The 16,932-nt window shown below is 39.4% G+C and overlaps 1 protein-coding gene across 1 annotated transcript; it reads left to right on the top strand.

The window, feature by feature from the left end:
- The first annotated feature begins 9,969 nt into the window (after nt 1–9,969).
- Nucleotides 9,970–13,138, top strand: LOC149813839 (scarecrow-like protein 22). The gene has a single exon (XM_089991806.1). The coding sequence runs from the start codon at nt 10,478–10,480 to the stop codon at nt 12,677–12,679; it is 2,202 nt and encodes a 733-aa protein (XP_089847932.1). The 5' UTR covers nt 9,970–10,477; the 3' UTR covers nt 12,680–13,138.
- The last annotated feature ends 3,794 nt before the right edge of the window (nt 13,139–16,932 follow it).

The raw sequence follows: 16,932 nt of genomic DNA, 5'->3' as shown, positions 1-16,932 counted from the left end.
AATGGAGGTTAAAATCAAAAGCCGTGCGAGAATGAAGAGTAGGAGTTTGAGACGGGGCAGGGGTGGAGACCTTGTTCCCTGCCCCGCCACCACCCCGGTCACTGCCATCCCTACTTAGTCAATTGGCTTGCTCTCAGATAATGAGTCTATCAAGGCCATCAGTATGGAACAATATGCAAGGTTGGTATTTTGTAATTTCGGGTAATTTGCATATAGGTGCCTAACCCTGTGGTGATTTTACGTTAGCGGTTTCAGATTTCAAAATTTTAACAAGATACCCTACCTTTTTCAGAAACTGATCTTTTAGTCGCCTAGGTTACTCTTACTTCATGGCGGCATCCATTTTGTAATGTAAAATTCATCTTGTTAAATTGTTTATTTGCTCTCTCTCTCTCTCTCTCTCTCTCATATTGGACCATTAAAAAAAAAGTGTCAAAACTATTATTTTGAAGAGATAACTAGTGTTTGGTGACCAAAAAAGTAACTCAGATGCCTATAAAAAAATCATGCCCATCAGAAAAAAAAAGCTCAGGTGCTCGTGCGAAACTTTTAAGAAAATAAGGCGTTTACTTAAATTATTTGATGCCGCTAAACATAAACTTGCTAAAGGTTTGGCACCTATATGTAAATTACCCTTCTTTATGAGAAATTTATAGGTTCGGCACTTTTCGCGTGCACCAGAAAAAAATTATTATACTGGCACTGTGCATTTAGCGCCAGTATAACCCACTTTTTCACTGGCGCTATGTAAAATAACGCCAGTGAAAATACCAATGTGATACCCCATAAATTGTAAAGATGTTAATTTATATGTTATTTTTTCATGTAATGGTAACTGATCAAGGAACAAAGAAAAAGGTTAAAGCGCTTATGAATTTTGCCATCCAGCTTGGCTTTTATGGTTAGGTTAACTTCTCGAGGAGAGACATGCTTCTAGCAATCTCAACCAATTAAGAAAGTATTTTATTCTAGTCTAAGAAAGACAGATCCCAGCTTGGTTTATGATACGTTAAGAATCCATCACTTGGATCAAACTTCAAAGGTCTTTCAACCGGATAAAGGAGAAGAAAACAAACCCCAAAAGAGAAATAAAGGCTATACATGGTGATGGTGAGCCCCCATTTGCAAGTAAACTCCTCCACAAGTAATGCCACTTTGAATACGTGGAGCCCATGTTAAGTTAGAGTTAGACTGCATACGTTGCCGAACCTTTTTTGTGACTGTGCTCATAGGACCCACCGTGCCATGGACGGGAATTCAGATCAGGTGCAATGTGGCAAAGATGGTGGGTGATTAGGTGCAGCAGCACACTTTTAGTGTGCAATCACCCTGCACCTGATCCTCCCTCCATGGACAGAGCGCCATGCACCTCTCAAACATTGGGGCACGTGTTTTTAGTGGGAACCACTGAACTTATAGCTTGGCTCTAACTAGCAAGTGATGGAATTGGAGGTTGCAGTTATGATATTGGGAATAGGTCTGGGAAAAGAGACGAGCAGCTCACTGTTTAGCTTACAGCGAGACAAGCTATACTCCCATGGTTTATTGTAATTGAATTTGATAAAATTCTGTATTTACTGTATGGTAGTAGGTCGCCCCGGATGCAGGTGCTTCACTCTAAGGCGGAACCCTGCATTTTTACATCCCACAGCTTCAGCAGATGGCTTAGCAGTATGAATAGAGGAAGCTCTGCTCAGCTTGTTTATGCTTTTTTAATATATATATAATAATGGGTCTGTACTAAACCCATTTGGTGCTAAACTGCTTGCTAAATAAGGGTTTTGGGCTTTTTTATTTTTTATTTTAAATTCTGACATTAGAGATGTGATCTATGTACTTGATTTTATAGGGATCAGCTCTTGAAATGTTTGATTCTAACACAGGCGGGATTTTAACCGTCCAAACTCTTTTTAAACTTTTGAGGCTGTAAACATCATTTTTTTCATCGAAAAACACATGATTCAAGTGTGGATTCTTAGTAAATTGACTATGCCCAACACATTTATAGGGTAGGAACTGTATAAAAAGCATCGGAGAAGCTGAAAAATCCATTTAGCATGTGGTTTAGCACCAAATGAGTAGCACAGACCCATTACTCTCTCTTTCTCTTTATATATATATATATATATATATATATATATATATATATATATATATATATATATATATATATATATATATATATATATATATATATATATATATATATATATATACAACAACTACTACTACGCCTTCATCCCAAAACAATTGGAGTCAGCGATATGAACCAAAAAAGAAATTCATTTTGGGTCTTCCACATGAATCCATTTCCTCCAATCATTTATATCCAATGCCATGTCCTCGGTGAGGTTCAAAGCATTCATATCCTTTCCTATCATCTCCATCCAAGTCTTCCTAGGCCTACCCCGACCTCTTTTAACTAATATATTTTCTCATTTCTCCAACCTTCTAACTGGAGCATCATTAGGCCTTCGCCGAATATGTCCAAACCACCGTAAACGATTCTCTCGCATCTTATTTTCAATGGGTGCAACACCTACCTTCTTACGTATCTCCTTGTTCCGAATCTTTTATATATATATATATATATATATATATATATATATATATATATATATATATAAAGTTCCCACAAGCTAAGCACCATGTAAACCACAAGTCGCTGATCTTGTTTCCCAGCCCTACATAACATCTATATGAATGATACGTTATCATCATAAAAATCTCTGGGTTGGCCTTATCAAATACTGTTCATGCCCCAAGACTCCAATTGGAATCTCATAAGTTGGGAACATTAAATATAATATATTGTCTTGCCGATCAATAATTGCTTGCATTCATGGAAAAATCTATATGGGGTTGTGGTTTCCCTCCCTAACCTGAAAAGCTGATCGAATATTTAGTATGTCATTAGTGGTAATTAAGCTTCAAAATCCAGAATTCTTAGACTGGTATTCTCTGATGCTGAGTTGGTATCCCTTAGTATAGATTCACAAGGCATAATTAACAAGTGACAGACAACTATAAGACGACACATTAATTATGAAAAAATAAACAAAACTGTAATTGCTAAGCCAAGGAGATCTTGCCTTTTGCAGTAGAATTACTCAGCTTTTCATTGCTGTAGAGCTTTAAAACTCTTTTGAATTCAGACTAACTAGCCCAAGATGTTCTTCTTATTACATTGACTTGGCTCGTAGTTACTAAAGCTTCTAAAAAGTTGAGAATCTCACTCCTAAGAAGAGTGCTACTATATGTTTTTTTTCAGCTTCCAAACGTCATCAGAAGCTTGCTTTTGAAAAATTAAAAACTTGTTTTTCTTAATATGAAACCGAACTTTGTTGATATTAGAGATGCAATTTTTACATTCGAAGAGATGTATTTATTTTCAAACTTTTATTCTAAAAGAACTAAAAGATGCATATAATTAAAAGTTTAAGTTTTATATACTTTTTATGTGATTTCCTATTTGCTTCTATTTTCTTTCCCTTATATATATATATATATATATATATATATATATATATATATATATATATATATATATATATATAATGTAATGCATATATATGGAATGTCGGTTTAGGTTTTAAGTTGAGTAAGAGTAAGACTGAATATATGGAATGTCGGTTTAGTAAGCAACGAAGTAGTGATGGGAGTGTAGTGAAGCTTGGTGAGCAAGAAATACCGGTGAATGATTATTTCAAATATTTGGGATCCATCATTCAAAAGTATGGAGAAATTGATGGAGATGTAAATCATAGGATAAAGGTTGGGTGGATGAAATGGAAAAGTGCAACTGGAGTGTTGTGTGATCGTAGAATGCCATTGCGGTTGAAGGGAAAGTTTTATAGGACGACTATTAGACCCGCTTTACTATATGGTACGGAATGTTGGGCTGCCAAGAGACATCATATTAAAAAAATGAGTGTAGTTGAGATGCAGATGCTTAGATGGATGTGTGGAAATACAATAAAAGATAAGATTCAAAACGAGGAGATACGTAAGAAGGTAAGTGTTGCACCCATTGAAAATAAGATGCGAGAGAATCGTTTACGGTGGTTTGGACATATTCGGCGATGGCCTAATGATGCTCCAGTTAGAAGGTTGGAGAAATGGGAAAATATATTAGTTAAAAGAGGTCGGGGTAGGCCTAGGAAGACTTGGATGGAGATGATAGGAAAGGATATGAATGCTTTGAACCTCACCGAGGACATGGCATTGGATAGAAATGATTGGAGGAAAAGGATTCATGTGGAAGACCCAAAATGAATTTCTTTTTTGGTTCATATCGCTGACCCCAATTGTTTTGGGATGAAGGCGTAGTTGTTGTTGTTGTTGTTGTAATGTAATGCATATATATTATATGTACATACATATATAATATATATTATATAAAAATATAGAATTTACTGAGGTAAAATACTATTGTTTATGGTGAATATATGATTCACTGAGGTAAACCGAGTAAAAATTTTGAACCATCAAAAATTTAGGTCCCACCTTAATCCTTGTCATTCAAGGAGTTGCAAATACGTCTTCTTTTTAAGAGAAGTTCAAATGAGTATTTTGGAAGAGTTGGAGTTGGTAGATTTCTTTCCAAAAATGGTGTCTCCCTCCAACTCTTTCTCCCAACTCCTCCGACAACAGGCTCCCAAACAGAACCAAAAAGCAATATCACCATGGTGGTAGTACCGAACCACTGTGGGCCAATCCATTTGCTGTTGGGGCCCCACTTTGACATGCTGAACCACAGAAGATGGAGGGTGATGGGATGCAGAGGCACATTGCATTTGTGCAATGTGATTGCACCTGATCCTGCCTCACCGTATACTCGGCCATGAATAAAATATACAAAATAGTAGCATGGGAATTGAAAATCAACACGACGAAAAGTGCCAATTTTCCTTGTATATATTGACAAAAGAAACCCTTCTATTGGGTTATTTTGCCCTTCCAAACCCACCTATCAGGCATACATTACCCAATTGCCAACTTTTAAAAGTCAGTAGTGGTCCCTTGTCGAAGTTTAAAGAAAGCATACATTACCCAATTGTTGGACCTAGTTAGAGTTGAGCCTAAACCAAACCCTAGCCAAATTTGCATGGGAAAAGCCTATCAGGCTCACACCCAAGTTGGGGAGGACCTAGTTCTAGTATCTTGGGCCCTCATTTCCATGTCCATCTTTGGTGAAAATTTCAGCATGGTTGCAATTTGTTCTGACTAAGACTTGGGCTAGTAACTCTAAGTCAAATAATCTCATCATATATAATCATAAGTGTGATTTAGGATAAATAATCATCATCATAAATTCAGTCTTATCTCTACTACACAGGGCCGGCTTTGTGAGTCTTGTTTCTCCATTCCTTCTTATCTGCAAACCTTGGTCACTTTACAATGTTCCATTAAAGATGTGCAACCACTGCATCTACATGGGAAATGAACCAAGTCAATTACCCAATCTATTTCTTTGTGCTATCCACGTCCATACAGTTTCGAACTTGAATCAACCAATGGTGTAACCTTTATACTAAGCACTAGAGGTGCAGTTAGTGCACGTCACCTTGTATTGTAACGTTGCGGGTTCGAATCCCAATGGTATATGGTTGTATAACTGGTAGGGGTCTGCCTAACCCCAGCCTTCTCTATCGAAGAGAAAGCACTTTTGTTAGAACTTTGTTGAAACCTACTACACTAAGTAGCCATAATCCATGTTTGCCATTGGGCCAGTCAACTCCATACTTTTGAAGGAGTAGATTACCTCCAGAGCCATCCCATGCTCAATCCAGGAACTGACCCTGACCTAGTGGGCCTGCTTAAGCAGTCAAGGTCTATTCTAGGTCACCCAGTCCTGCTGAAGCCTTCTATCTAACCAGGCGTCTTCCTTCCTCAACCTGATGTGGCCCTAATTGATTTTCTTGACTTGATCAATCCCCCCTGTTTGCACCAAGGGCTAGTTGTGGACTTTGTTAACTGCTTGTGCAACTTATCCAATCAGGTCAACCAACTTTATGAAACCATAACCTAACCCTCTGCTAGTAGGCTTGCTTCCAACCAATGCTAACCTTTGAAGTAGATAGACCAGAGGTGTACCTCAAATAATCATCCATTATAAAAATAAAGGAAAATTAGCACACCAAATGTTTGAGCTTAGTCGTCACATGGGTTTGGGATAAATTATGTGGTTGTTCTGACAGATCCAAATCAAGTTTTTCCTAAACAATTCCCTCCAGCCCTAAGCATGTCCCCCTTTACCACCACATATATGTCTATAAAAAAAATATCCCTACTTTTTCCTTTTCTATTTATACCCACTTTCGGGTTTGGTTCGGACTCAAGTGGAACCAGACTTGGACCAAATTTTTGGGTCTGATATCGGATCCAGACCCAAGTCTCATCGAGTCCACTATAAGAAAAATCATACCGAGACCCGATAAAAACTACAGAACCAAACCCGTACCATACCCAGTAAAACCATATTTTTTATCATTTTTATATTAAAAAAAATTCGAGTCTTAATCAAAACTTGGGTCGGGTCCGGACCCAGGTCTTAATCGGGTCTTCTTATTTATCACCATACCCGGACCCTACAAGGTTTGGTTCGGGTCCTGGTAAACCAAGTCCGTTGACACCCCTACTACCCACAAGTTCCCCTTATATATTATGCACTCTTTCCACATGCGAATGCTACATTAATTTGGTTTCTTGGCTCTTTCCTTGCTACAAGCCACAAAGAAGATATCAAAAACTTCAATCACCACATTCATATATCCTCTATGCTAAGCAAGAAATGGAAAAGGAACATAACCTTGCATAAACAAGCAACCAAAATTGTGCAAATGAAGGGAAGGGTATTTTTGTTATTTAGTCCCTACATCACAATGACACGCCATTAAATTCAGAGAACACAAGTCAGACACGATATGACACGCTGACACAACTCTAACATATACAAATGTTATTTTAATAGTTTTAATAATTTCAATAATATTTTAATAAAAAGTACATTTTTATATGTTGAAATACCATTTTTGTATTTAAAGATAAAAAATTCATGTCCTTGGGTCTTATTTTTCAAACAAAAATTAAACTTGTATGTTTGGGCCCCAAGGGGGGTGGCGTAGTGGGATGGAGCCTTGGCTGCTAGACGGGCAGTCAAGGTTCGATTCTCATGGGCATCTCCCTTTCTGCACAAGCTAACAAAATGACCGTAGGTATGGCAGGCTAAGCCAATGCGACCAGGTCTTTGTGTCGGGTGTAGTTTCTTCGAGTTATAAATCAAAAAAAGAAAAACTCGTGGGTTGGGTCATACCCTTGTGACATAATTTATTCCATTAGGTTAGTGTTATGCCCAAGTAATCCAATCTTATTTTTTAATGTGGGAAAGTGGTGGTATTCATTGCTTAACAATAAATAAAAATAATACTAACAAACCAAGTAACCCCTTCTCTAAGTATCGCTTTGAGAAATCAATGGTCATGATCTGGCCATGGACTATTATTCCCTCGCACTTCTCATCTATCTTTTATGACAAATGTATGGTGGGGATGCATTAGTTGGCCCTTTTTTCTTCTGTTTTCTTAAATAAAAATTTTAAAAGATGGGGAAGTTTCTTAACTATGAATTAAATATCTTCTCTGTACAAAACCTTTCAAATATTTTTATTGAAGCCCCATCCCCATTGGCTAGGGTTACCTAGCCTTGATTAAGGTCTAGCTACAAAAGGTTTTATTTGTTTATTCTTTGGATTATTTTTTTTGGATTTTTTTTTTCTCATAGAGGTTAGTGAGTTTGCTTTACCGATGACCATGGGTTAGTTATTATGTATGATCTTTATTCGTTAATTAGGTTCACAAACTTTTTAATCTTATTAACTAATCATGATATCTAGGAAAAATCGTGAAGGAAAAAAATCAGGGTTGTTTTCTTTATAATGAGAGTAAAGGAGATCAATCATGATTTCTTGGAAAACAACAAGCATTTTCCCTATTTGATAAACCAATTAATTATCGCCAATGAGCCTACTATTTATAAAGAACCGTGTTAACATAATTATATGTTAAATAAATGCTTGTCTGCTCTTACTTTGGGCTTAATTAAACTCAAAGCGATCATAAGCATGGCAAGCTTAGCCATCGCCACTAGGTCCATTATTGGCTCTCTCGCAATTGGTGGAAAAATAAAAATCCAAATTTTTGGATAGCAAACCTCACTAATGAAAAAATAATTTAATTCAAAAGTGTCTTTATGTTTTAATCGACCGGAAGATTTGATTTTAACGCCGCTATTTTAGGGTCTAAACAGGCGATATTTTAGGGTCTAAAAAACTCTTTAAGCCTATGGCCAAAGAGTCGTGCCCGTTGGACGGTCAAAACCCGTCTCAAACCGGATCGGGTCTTGAGTATAGTGACAAATATCACGATAATTAAAAAAATTACCTAAAAGTTAAAAAAGATAGTTTCTCACAATATTTTGAAAATATCATGCATTTTTTCGTCAAAACATAAATATCCTTATTTAAAAGCTATATTTATGTTTTTAATCGGTTATTTATCATGGAAAAACCGTGTGGTTTTTATTTTTAAATATTTTTATTTATATTTTCTTATAAAAAAATTTATTTTTTATATTTTTCTTGCATAGATTCTGCCAAAAAATGCGAGATTTTAAAAAAAAATCGAATTCTCGCGAGTTTTTTGACTGCCGATATTTTGCCGTTTTTAACTTTTATGACTATGGTCTTGAGAAGGAACTTTTGGTTGGTCAAAAGATGGGACATGAGCTCGTTACAACCAGCTCAGTCCATTATGGTCATTAAAAAAAAGTGCTTTCCGTGTCAGAGGGGTGCCTGGGAACTCTAGTGACTAGCATTCAAATGGAGGGTAATTTAGTAATTTTACAATAACATCTGCTGTAATCCGTCTTTTCGTTATTCCTTTTTTTTTTTATGGGGATTTTTTGTTTTTTCTTCAGGCAAGAAATGGACAAAACATTTTCTGCTCTCCCACAGGCCTCTTAAGCCGTTGACGGGTTAAAAAATCCCCCCAAAAAAAAAAAATTTACTGCGATTCTGCGAGTGAAAAAATTTGAGGTTAAAACCCAGAGGAAGCCGTACCGACTCACAAAACAACCCTGAGTTTATCTATGTATAGCGAGAATACCCTGAATATAAAATTACTAAAATGCCCTTCATTTTACCTCCCGTGGACAAGGATCGTTAGGGAGGTCTACCCATCGATCGTTCTAGAACGACTCCCATCGTCTTTCTCATCAGTTAAAATGACCAAAATACCCTTACCAGCTTAATTTCCTTCCCCTTCGCATCGAAAAAAAAAAATTGAACAAAGTAGTTATTGTCTCGTTCATTAGCATTTCAAAATGTTTACAAGGGCCTTTCTCTCGTTTGGTAGAAAGGATTTGTGAACGACACCAAAGGTTTACAAGAGATTACAGGTTCTAAACTCAATGAAGCCTTCCCTTGTTCGAAACTGAGTGTATTATTTTGGTAAATAATAAAGGCTTAAAGCGTTTTACCAAATACCAGCTTGATACCTGCCAATGTGTGGTGGATGGTAGGTTTTTTTATTTAGCTTAGCCAAAAAAAAAACTTTATAAAACACAAAACCTAGGTACATGGCAATTGCGTCAAAAAGAAAGAAAACTTAGGGTGGTACAGGAAATTCAAAATTTTACATTCTTTATTATTACCAACTGTAGTACTCAGGGAGTCAGGGTAGTAACTATGACACGATAGAGACAAAGGCGTTAAGAGACCCATTTTATCACGTACGTATAAATAAATTATATATTTATTTACTACTATCAAAAGGAAATATATATAAAGGGGACTCTATACAGCAAAGGGGTGAAGTGAGATAGGAGAAATATAGAATTCTAGAGAGAGAAAGGCGGAGAGGAGAACACTTTATTACCTTTTTTTATGTTGCACGCATCCATATCAGAGCAGACCAGCAGAGGAGGGTACAGAGTACGCAGAGAGAGAGAGAGAGAGAGAGAAACAGGAGAGCAGAAATGGGAAACCAGAGGAGAAGGAAAGCCAGGAGGAGGTGAGTAAGAAATGAGAATAGTGAAGAGGAGAGAGAAACAGAGAGGCTGTAAATAAGAGAGAGAGAGAGAGAGAGATTTACATGCTTCAGCTGTCTGTAAAAGAGAAAAAATGGGCTCTTTGGGTGCACGCACCCACCTTGAGCTCTCTCTTTACCCCCTATGATCTCGCGCCCTCACTATCCGTATATATATCTCCCTACGTTCTCTCTCTCTCTCTCTAAATATACAACGCTATATTGCTGAGGATATCTTCTCATCTTGGAGCAACCCATTCTCCCTTCTCTACGTTTCCTGGCTTTAGTGGTGATGGGCACTCTGAAAACGTTCTCCTTGCCTTGTTGGTGAATGAAAAATCGTTTCTTTCTGGTGGTTTCCCGACGTGGGTACCTGGTTTTCCGCGGACTAGATGAAGGGGATGCCCTTTAATTTTGCGGGAAAGGGGGTTTCGGTAGCGGCGCCGGACATTTGCGAGGGGAAGTGGAAGAAGGTGAGCAGCGAGCCCACCTCTGTGCTGGATACGCGCAGAAGCCTGAGCCCCACGTCGACATCCACCCTGTCTTCTTCCTTCGGTGGCGGAGGCAGCTCCACTGACACCGCGGGAGGCGCAGCCGCCGTCTCCGGCCACCAGCCGCAGAAATGGCCGCCGGCGAGCGAGCCTGTTGAGCTCGTCGGGTCCGGGAAATGCGGGGTTGCGATGGATGAATGGGATAACGTGATGATTGAATCCGCGGCGGGGACGGAGCCGCAGGATAACGCCTTCCTCAGGTGGATGATGGGGGAGATGGAGGATCCGCTGAAGCTACAGCAAGGTGGTACTAATGCTAATATCGTCAATGGTGGTGGTTGTGGTACTGTTCCGTTTGATGACCCCGTTGAAGCCGGGTTGGCTATTGATCCAGCTGCGTTCGGGTTCGGTGCAAGTTTCGTGGATTCCTCCTCCATTGGAGGAGTTGCTCCTGTGAATGCTTTGATGGGAGGTTTCCCCTCTGTTTCAAAATTCAATCCCGGCTCCATTGGAGGTGTCAACACCGGTTGTGGTGTTGGTAACAACTCCCTGTTTGCGCCGTCGACGAACCTTTCGCTTCCGGTTGCCACCTCGCCGGGAATTTTCTTTCCGCAGCAGCCTGAGCCACCTCTCATGGAGGAAAAGCCTCAGATGTACCCATTTGCTAATCCAGCAACTCCAAATTTGGGGCTCTACCTGCCGGAAATGCCGGTGATCCCTCCAGCGAAGCGCCACCAAGCGGCGCTCTACCAGGTATGTCCACCACCTCTCCCTGCGCAGCCTCTCCCGCTCCCTCTCCTTGTGAAGCAGGAGATGCAGCAGACCCCGCATTCGAATAAGGTACCATTTTCCGATTCCGGGCAGGAATTGTTCTTGAGGCAACACCAACTGAAACAGCAGCAGCAACAGCAGGTTGTATCTTTGCTGCAACAGCAGCAGCAGAGGCCCAGATCAAGTCCTGGTTCCGTTTATGGGCCCAGCTCGGACGATGCGGCTCAGCTAGCCATGGTGGACCAGCTCCACCGGGCGGCCGATCTTGCCGAGGCCGGGAATTCTGTTCACGCCAGGGCGATATTGGCGCGGCTCAATCACCAGCTATCCTCACCTGTGGGGAAGCCCCTCCATAGGGCTGCTTTCTACTTCAAGGAGGCCCTCCTCAACCTCCTGGGGGCCTGGAACAGCTTCCCCGTCCCTGCCACGGTCCCGGTAATGTATTCCCCCAGGGACGTCGTTCTCAGGATAGGTGCGTACAAGGCCTTCTGTGAGATCTCCCCATTAGTGCAATTCGCTAGCTTGACGTGCAACCAGGCTCTGCTAGAGACCATCAATGGCGGCCTCACCGCAATTCATGCCCTTGATTTTGATATCGGCTTCGGTGGACACTGGGCCTCTTTCATGCAGGAGATTTCGCCTAAGGTCGCTAGCGCGCACTCTCTCAGGATCACTGCATTCACCTCTCCATCTTCGCATGATCAGCTCGAGCTCGCGCTCACTCGGGAGAACCTTTCTAATTTCGCCCGTTCCCTTGACATACCCTTCGAATTCAATGCCATCAATCTCGATTCCTTTGATCCTTCAATGCTCAATCTGAGCAACTCGAATGAGGTTGTTGTCGCCAACTTTCCCATCTCCTCTCACCGCCTGTTCGCCACGGTGTCGCTACCTTCTCTTCTTCGATTCATCAAGCAGCTCGCGCCCAAAATAGTGGTTTCAGTGGACCATGCCTGTGATCGGACGGACCTCTCGTTCTCGCAGCATTTCCTACATGGGATGCAGTTCTATTCTTTGCTCTTTGACTCCCTTGATGCCATGAATGCCAATCCGAACAGTCTCCGCAAGGTGGAGGGCCTGCTTCTGAAGCCCAAGATCGAGAGTATGGTGGCTAGCCGGTATAGAGCAGCTGAGAAACTCCCACCCTGGAGGAGCCTATTCACTTCGGTCGGTTTCTCACCAGTTCCATTTAGCAATTACGCAGAGACTCAGGCAGAATGCCTCATTAAGCGTCTCAGTTTGCGGGGGTTCCACGTCCAGAAGCATCAAGCTTCGCTTCTCCTCTTTTGGCAGCGACGGGAGCTGGCATCTGCTTCAGTTTGGAGGTGTTGATCGGAAGTTAATATGTGCATCATTGGCAGTCTTGTGAGATGATCCTTAGATGCTAACTACCCTTGTTATTAGTGATATAGTTGGTACAAACACTTGCTGTTTTTGTCATTACTTCACTTTTTAGTCTTTAATTTACTCTTTTTTTCTTCGTGTCTATGTTTCATGCCATTTTGGGTGGATGATGCCGGATTTACACATTGAGAAACAGGAAGATGTGTAAGTTCTCTTTGCTTCTGTCATGAACAAGGTGGATATGTTCATGGGGTTTTATAAATGAAATCTATGGGTAACTACTACTGCTAGTTGTAAAAAGCAAAAGCTTCTGGTTTTAGGTTGGTCTTAGTTGTACACACAAGAGCGGAAAAGAGTTTGATGAGGTCCCAAAATTTGTTTCCTTACCTGATCAAACTATTGCTGTAAACTATTCCTACAGATACAAATGGTGGATCTTTCTTCTAATCGTGTGTTATGGTGTTGAGGGATGCAAATGGTTGCTTTCGTTCTTTGTTTGTTATCATGGTGACATGAAAACGGAACCTTTGATTGAAGTTGGATGGATCATGCTATGGTTACTGCTTGACCCCTGTCATTCTTGTTTCATGGTTGCAATAAGAAATTGGATTGCATCTGCATGTTTGTATCATCTATAGCATTTTCTCTTGGGAGTTGGTAAATCTTGTAGCCAATATCTTTAGCTTAAATGTATCAAATCCAGAAGCCATCAAGATCATGAAGTAGAACACTTGTAGAAAGTATATTAACTTGTAGAAAGTATATTAACTTATCCAATCCAATTTTTTTTAAGTGATTGGATTATGCCCTGGGCATTTTAACTTGTTTTTAAGGTCAGTTATTTGCTAGTCTACTTGTTTGTCATAAACCCTATTGCCAGTGTAGCAATTTTCTCTAGCTGAAATTTGGACAATGTAATTCATGCTAATACTTCTGCAAATACAGCTTTTCATTGGAATTCTAGTGCTGGTATGCAATGCCACAAATTTTTTTTTTGTCTTAAATCCAGGTACGTTTATATTAAACCACATTGCAGGTATGCTTGTCCAAGGTTTGCAGTTTAGTTGAAAGTTGTCAGAATGTAATATATGCAGTAACTGTTGCAAGTACCTATGTTTATGGAAAAGCAATTACTGATATCCAATTTTATTTGCTCATTCAAAATGAGATTACTGATATGTTCGAGAATGCATTTTATTTAAAAGTTGATGTAATGACATCTATTTATTTAACACAGCAATTGTGTTTGCTTATTTGCAACTGGGTTACTACATAATCCTTGTTTGTCTTAATTACTGCTTTGTTTGTTCTAGGACAACCTTTAGTTGAATGTAATCATAAAACTTTTGCTGAACTTGCTTGTCCATAACAATAAATGTTGTAATAATAAAACATAGGATAGATATAGCACTGAGAAGTTAGTGTAGATAGTGTTCTGTTTTGCATTTTGTACATGATCAGTTGTCCAGGCACAGATTCTTGCGTAATGTTGGATCTAACCAAAGTGCATGTGGTTAAAGATGTGAGCACAGTGCCTCTGTTTGCCTACTGCCATTAAGAATTGGAGGAACTTGTGCATGGATTATGTCTTCTCATGCATTCTTCATCAAATTGACAATGGCAGATGAGCATACCGATCCATGTTGCTTACTTCTTGTGCTACATCTGTCTTTCTTGTTTCCTTCTGCCCTCTTTCTCTTAGTCTAAATGAAACGAAAAAAAAGGCATAGAATGACACTGTTTTTCCTTAATACCGAACATCTTACACCTCTCTGGTTTCCTTGTATTATTTGGAAGAGGATGAACATCGTTCGCTGTTAAGTTACAGCCTGGGACGCTCATAAAATTTTTAATCCTTCCTGTCGTACAAATAATGAGACCCCAACTAAATTATCTCACTATGTTGCAGGTAGATGGCTACAAATAAATTATAGAGCATGCAGCATTTTAAATTTACATGTGAACATGCTTCGTGCAAAATAATAACGAGCTTTCTGGCCTCTTCTATTAATTTAGTTGTGGGAGCAAAACAAAAACAATTCATCAGACGGGCTCAGCTTGTCATATTGGCCAAGTTGTGATTACAAATGTAAACTTAATTGCCTGGTATCATGATCGCCCATCTGCCTCAATGCGATTAAAGCGGAGCCAACACCCTATGCATTTACACTGTTTAAACCATAGTTATTGTAAGCTTTTCAAAACATTAGAAGCTTACTTTTGAAGTATGAAATTGCTCGTTTATTTAATGCTTTTAATACTATTTATAAAATTCACTTCAGTCGCTGTTAAACCAACATTTATTGTTGTTGGAAATGCACATTTTATGTTAGAAATTTTGTGTTTTTTTTCTAATAACTTAAATATGGTGGGTGTTTTGGGTAAAAAGCTTTTTTATTTTGTGAGGGGGGGGGGGGGGGGGGGATGCATTCAAGTAAAAGCACTAGTTTTATCTCTTCTCACACTTCACGTATTCGTTCATGAGTTTGCTCATCCTTCCTATGCTGGAAAGTCAATGGTTTGATTATGTAGATCACTTCCCTCCATCATGCAACAGTTTGAGAACAGATTCACCTGCTACTCTGCTGGGACTCGGTGCAATAATGACAGAAGGGTCATCGTTGAATTATGGGTGCCACATTAACTGCTCATTATGTTGGGAAAGTTGGTAGCAGGCAGGTAGGCCATGTTGAAAGGCTTTTAGGTGTTGCTCATTTACCACTTGCTTTCTTTTACTCCCTCTGTTTCTTCTGTCCATTTGTTTTGAATATAGAGCTAATTTTTAAGCCGATGTGATGAATCAACTGTTCATCCGAGTTTAAGTCTGTCGCATTTAATGAATCAAACCACAGGGCTCGTGTACTCATCGTAGATAAATCTGCCTGTATTGAAAAGTTAGGCCTGGCCCAGCTTGTTTTGTGAACTCAACCTATAGAGAGATACAGGCCCTCCTCTGGAGGGTAAGTAAAAAAAAAGGTACGACGTTATGCTCTTTTGATCCTTTATATCTCTAATTTTTTTTTCTTTTTTCTTTTTCACCTTTTTAACTGTAGACCTCAGTAAGGGGTAGTAACCTCTCTATTGATGATGAGGAGACACGTGACAGACTCACTCGCAGGTGATCTCCCAGATCACTTTGGCATCCTCACCGTCCACAAATTCCATACAGATCGTTGAGTCCTCGTTAGATGAAGAAATGGACTGTGAAGATGTCAAATCATTTTCTTAAAGTGATTTGACGGATCACCTGATCTGCCCTCCCACAGACTGTAATGGTTGTTAAGACTCAGCATACTAAAAAGAGGAAATGGTATCTGCTCGTCCTTGTCTTCATACCCTAATGTACCTCCCTTATAAGGTCTCTTTGTTACTTACTGTTTTCATACAATCTGATACGGTAGATGAATTCAGCATGCTAGAACATATATATATATATATCACATCTACTGGATTCGCCTTGATGAAAAACACAATGAAATTTCACAAGGGATTAGTGGTTCCTCGTCCTATCTAAGATGTATAATTATAGTTTTTTTTTTTTATGAAGAACCCAACCGAATCAAGTGCAAATTAACCCTGCCTTTTTTTAATGGTAAACCTTGATAAAGCGGACCAGTCCTACAGCTTCATACCTGCTGCAAGCTTGATCCTAACCTAAGGGTAGTTTATATAAAATTGAGAGTAGAAAAATCTGAAAGCACCCCTCTTGGATGGTCCTCTGATTTCGCTCATTAACTTTGTTAAAATGGAATTAAGGGACCCTCTGTGACAAATATCGTGAGATTTATAAAAATCTTGCCAATATATCGCAAGAGATTGCCTGAAAGTTTCAAACTGTGACAAATATCGTGATATTTATATTTTAAAAAGATACTTATCGTGAAAACCCCCAAGATTTTATTTTTAAATGTGTTTTGTTTATATTTTCTTATAAAATTTATTTTTTATTCCCGAGATTTTACAAAAAAAAAAATGCTCAGATTTATGAAAATTTTCAAAATCTCCCCAGTTTTTTGCCTGCCGAGATTTTGCCGTTTTTTGTAACTTTTGTCACTATGTTCCATCCTTCTAAATGGTAATAAACAGGTTAAACAAAAACCTCCCCAATGTATCATGATCACTTCGCTGTTATGCTTGACAAAAAACGCCGGACACTAACCACCGGGGCCTCCGCTTGTCTGGCAGGAGCAGTTAGTGCACGTCACCTTGTGTTGGGACGTTACAAGTTCGAATCCTATAGT

This window comes from Nuphar pumila, chromosome 16 (assembly GCF_984573655.1).
Source record: "Nuphar pumila chromosome 16, dmNupPumi1.hap1.1, whole genome shotgun sequence".
NCBI classification, from domain to species: Eukaryota; Viridiplantae; Streptophyta; class Magnoliopsida; order Nymphaeales; family Nymphaeaceae; genus Nuphar; species Nuphar pumila.
The sequence above is the reverse complement of the archived record's forward strand: the minus strand, read 5'-3'. Positions and strand labels throughout refer to the sequence as shown.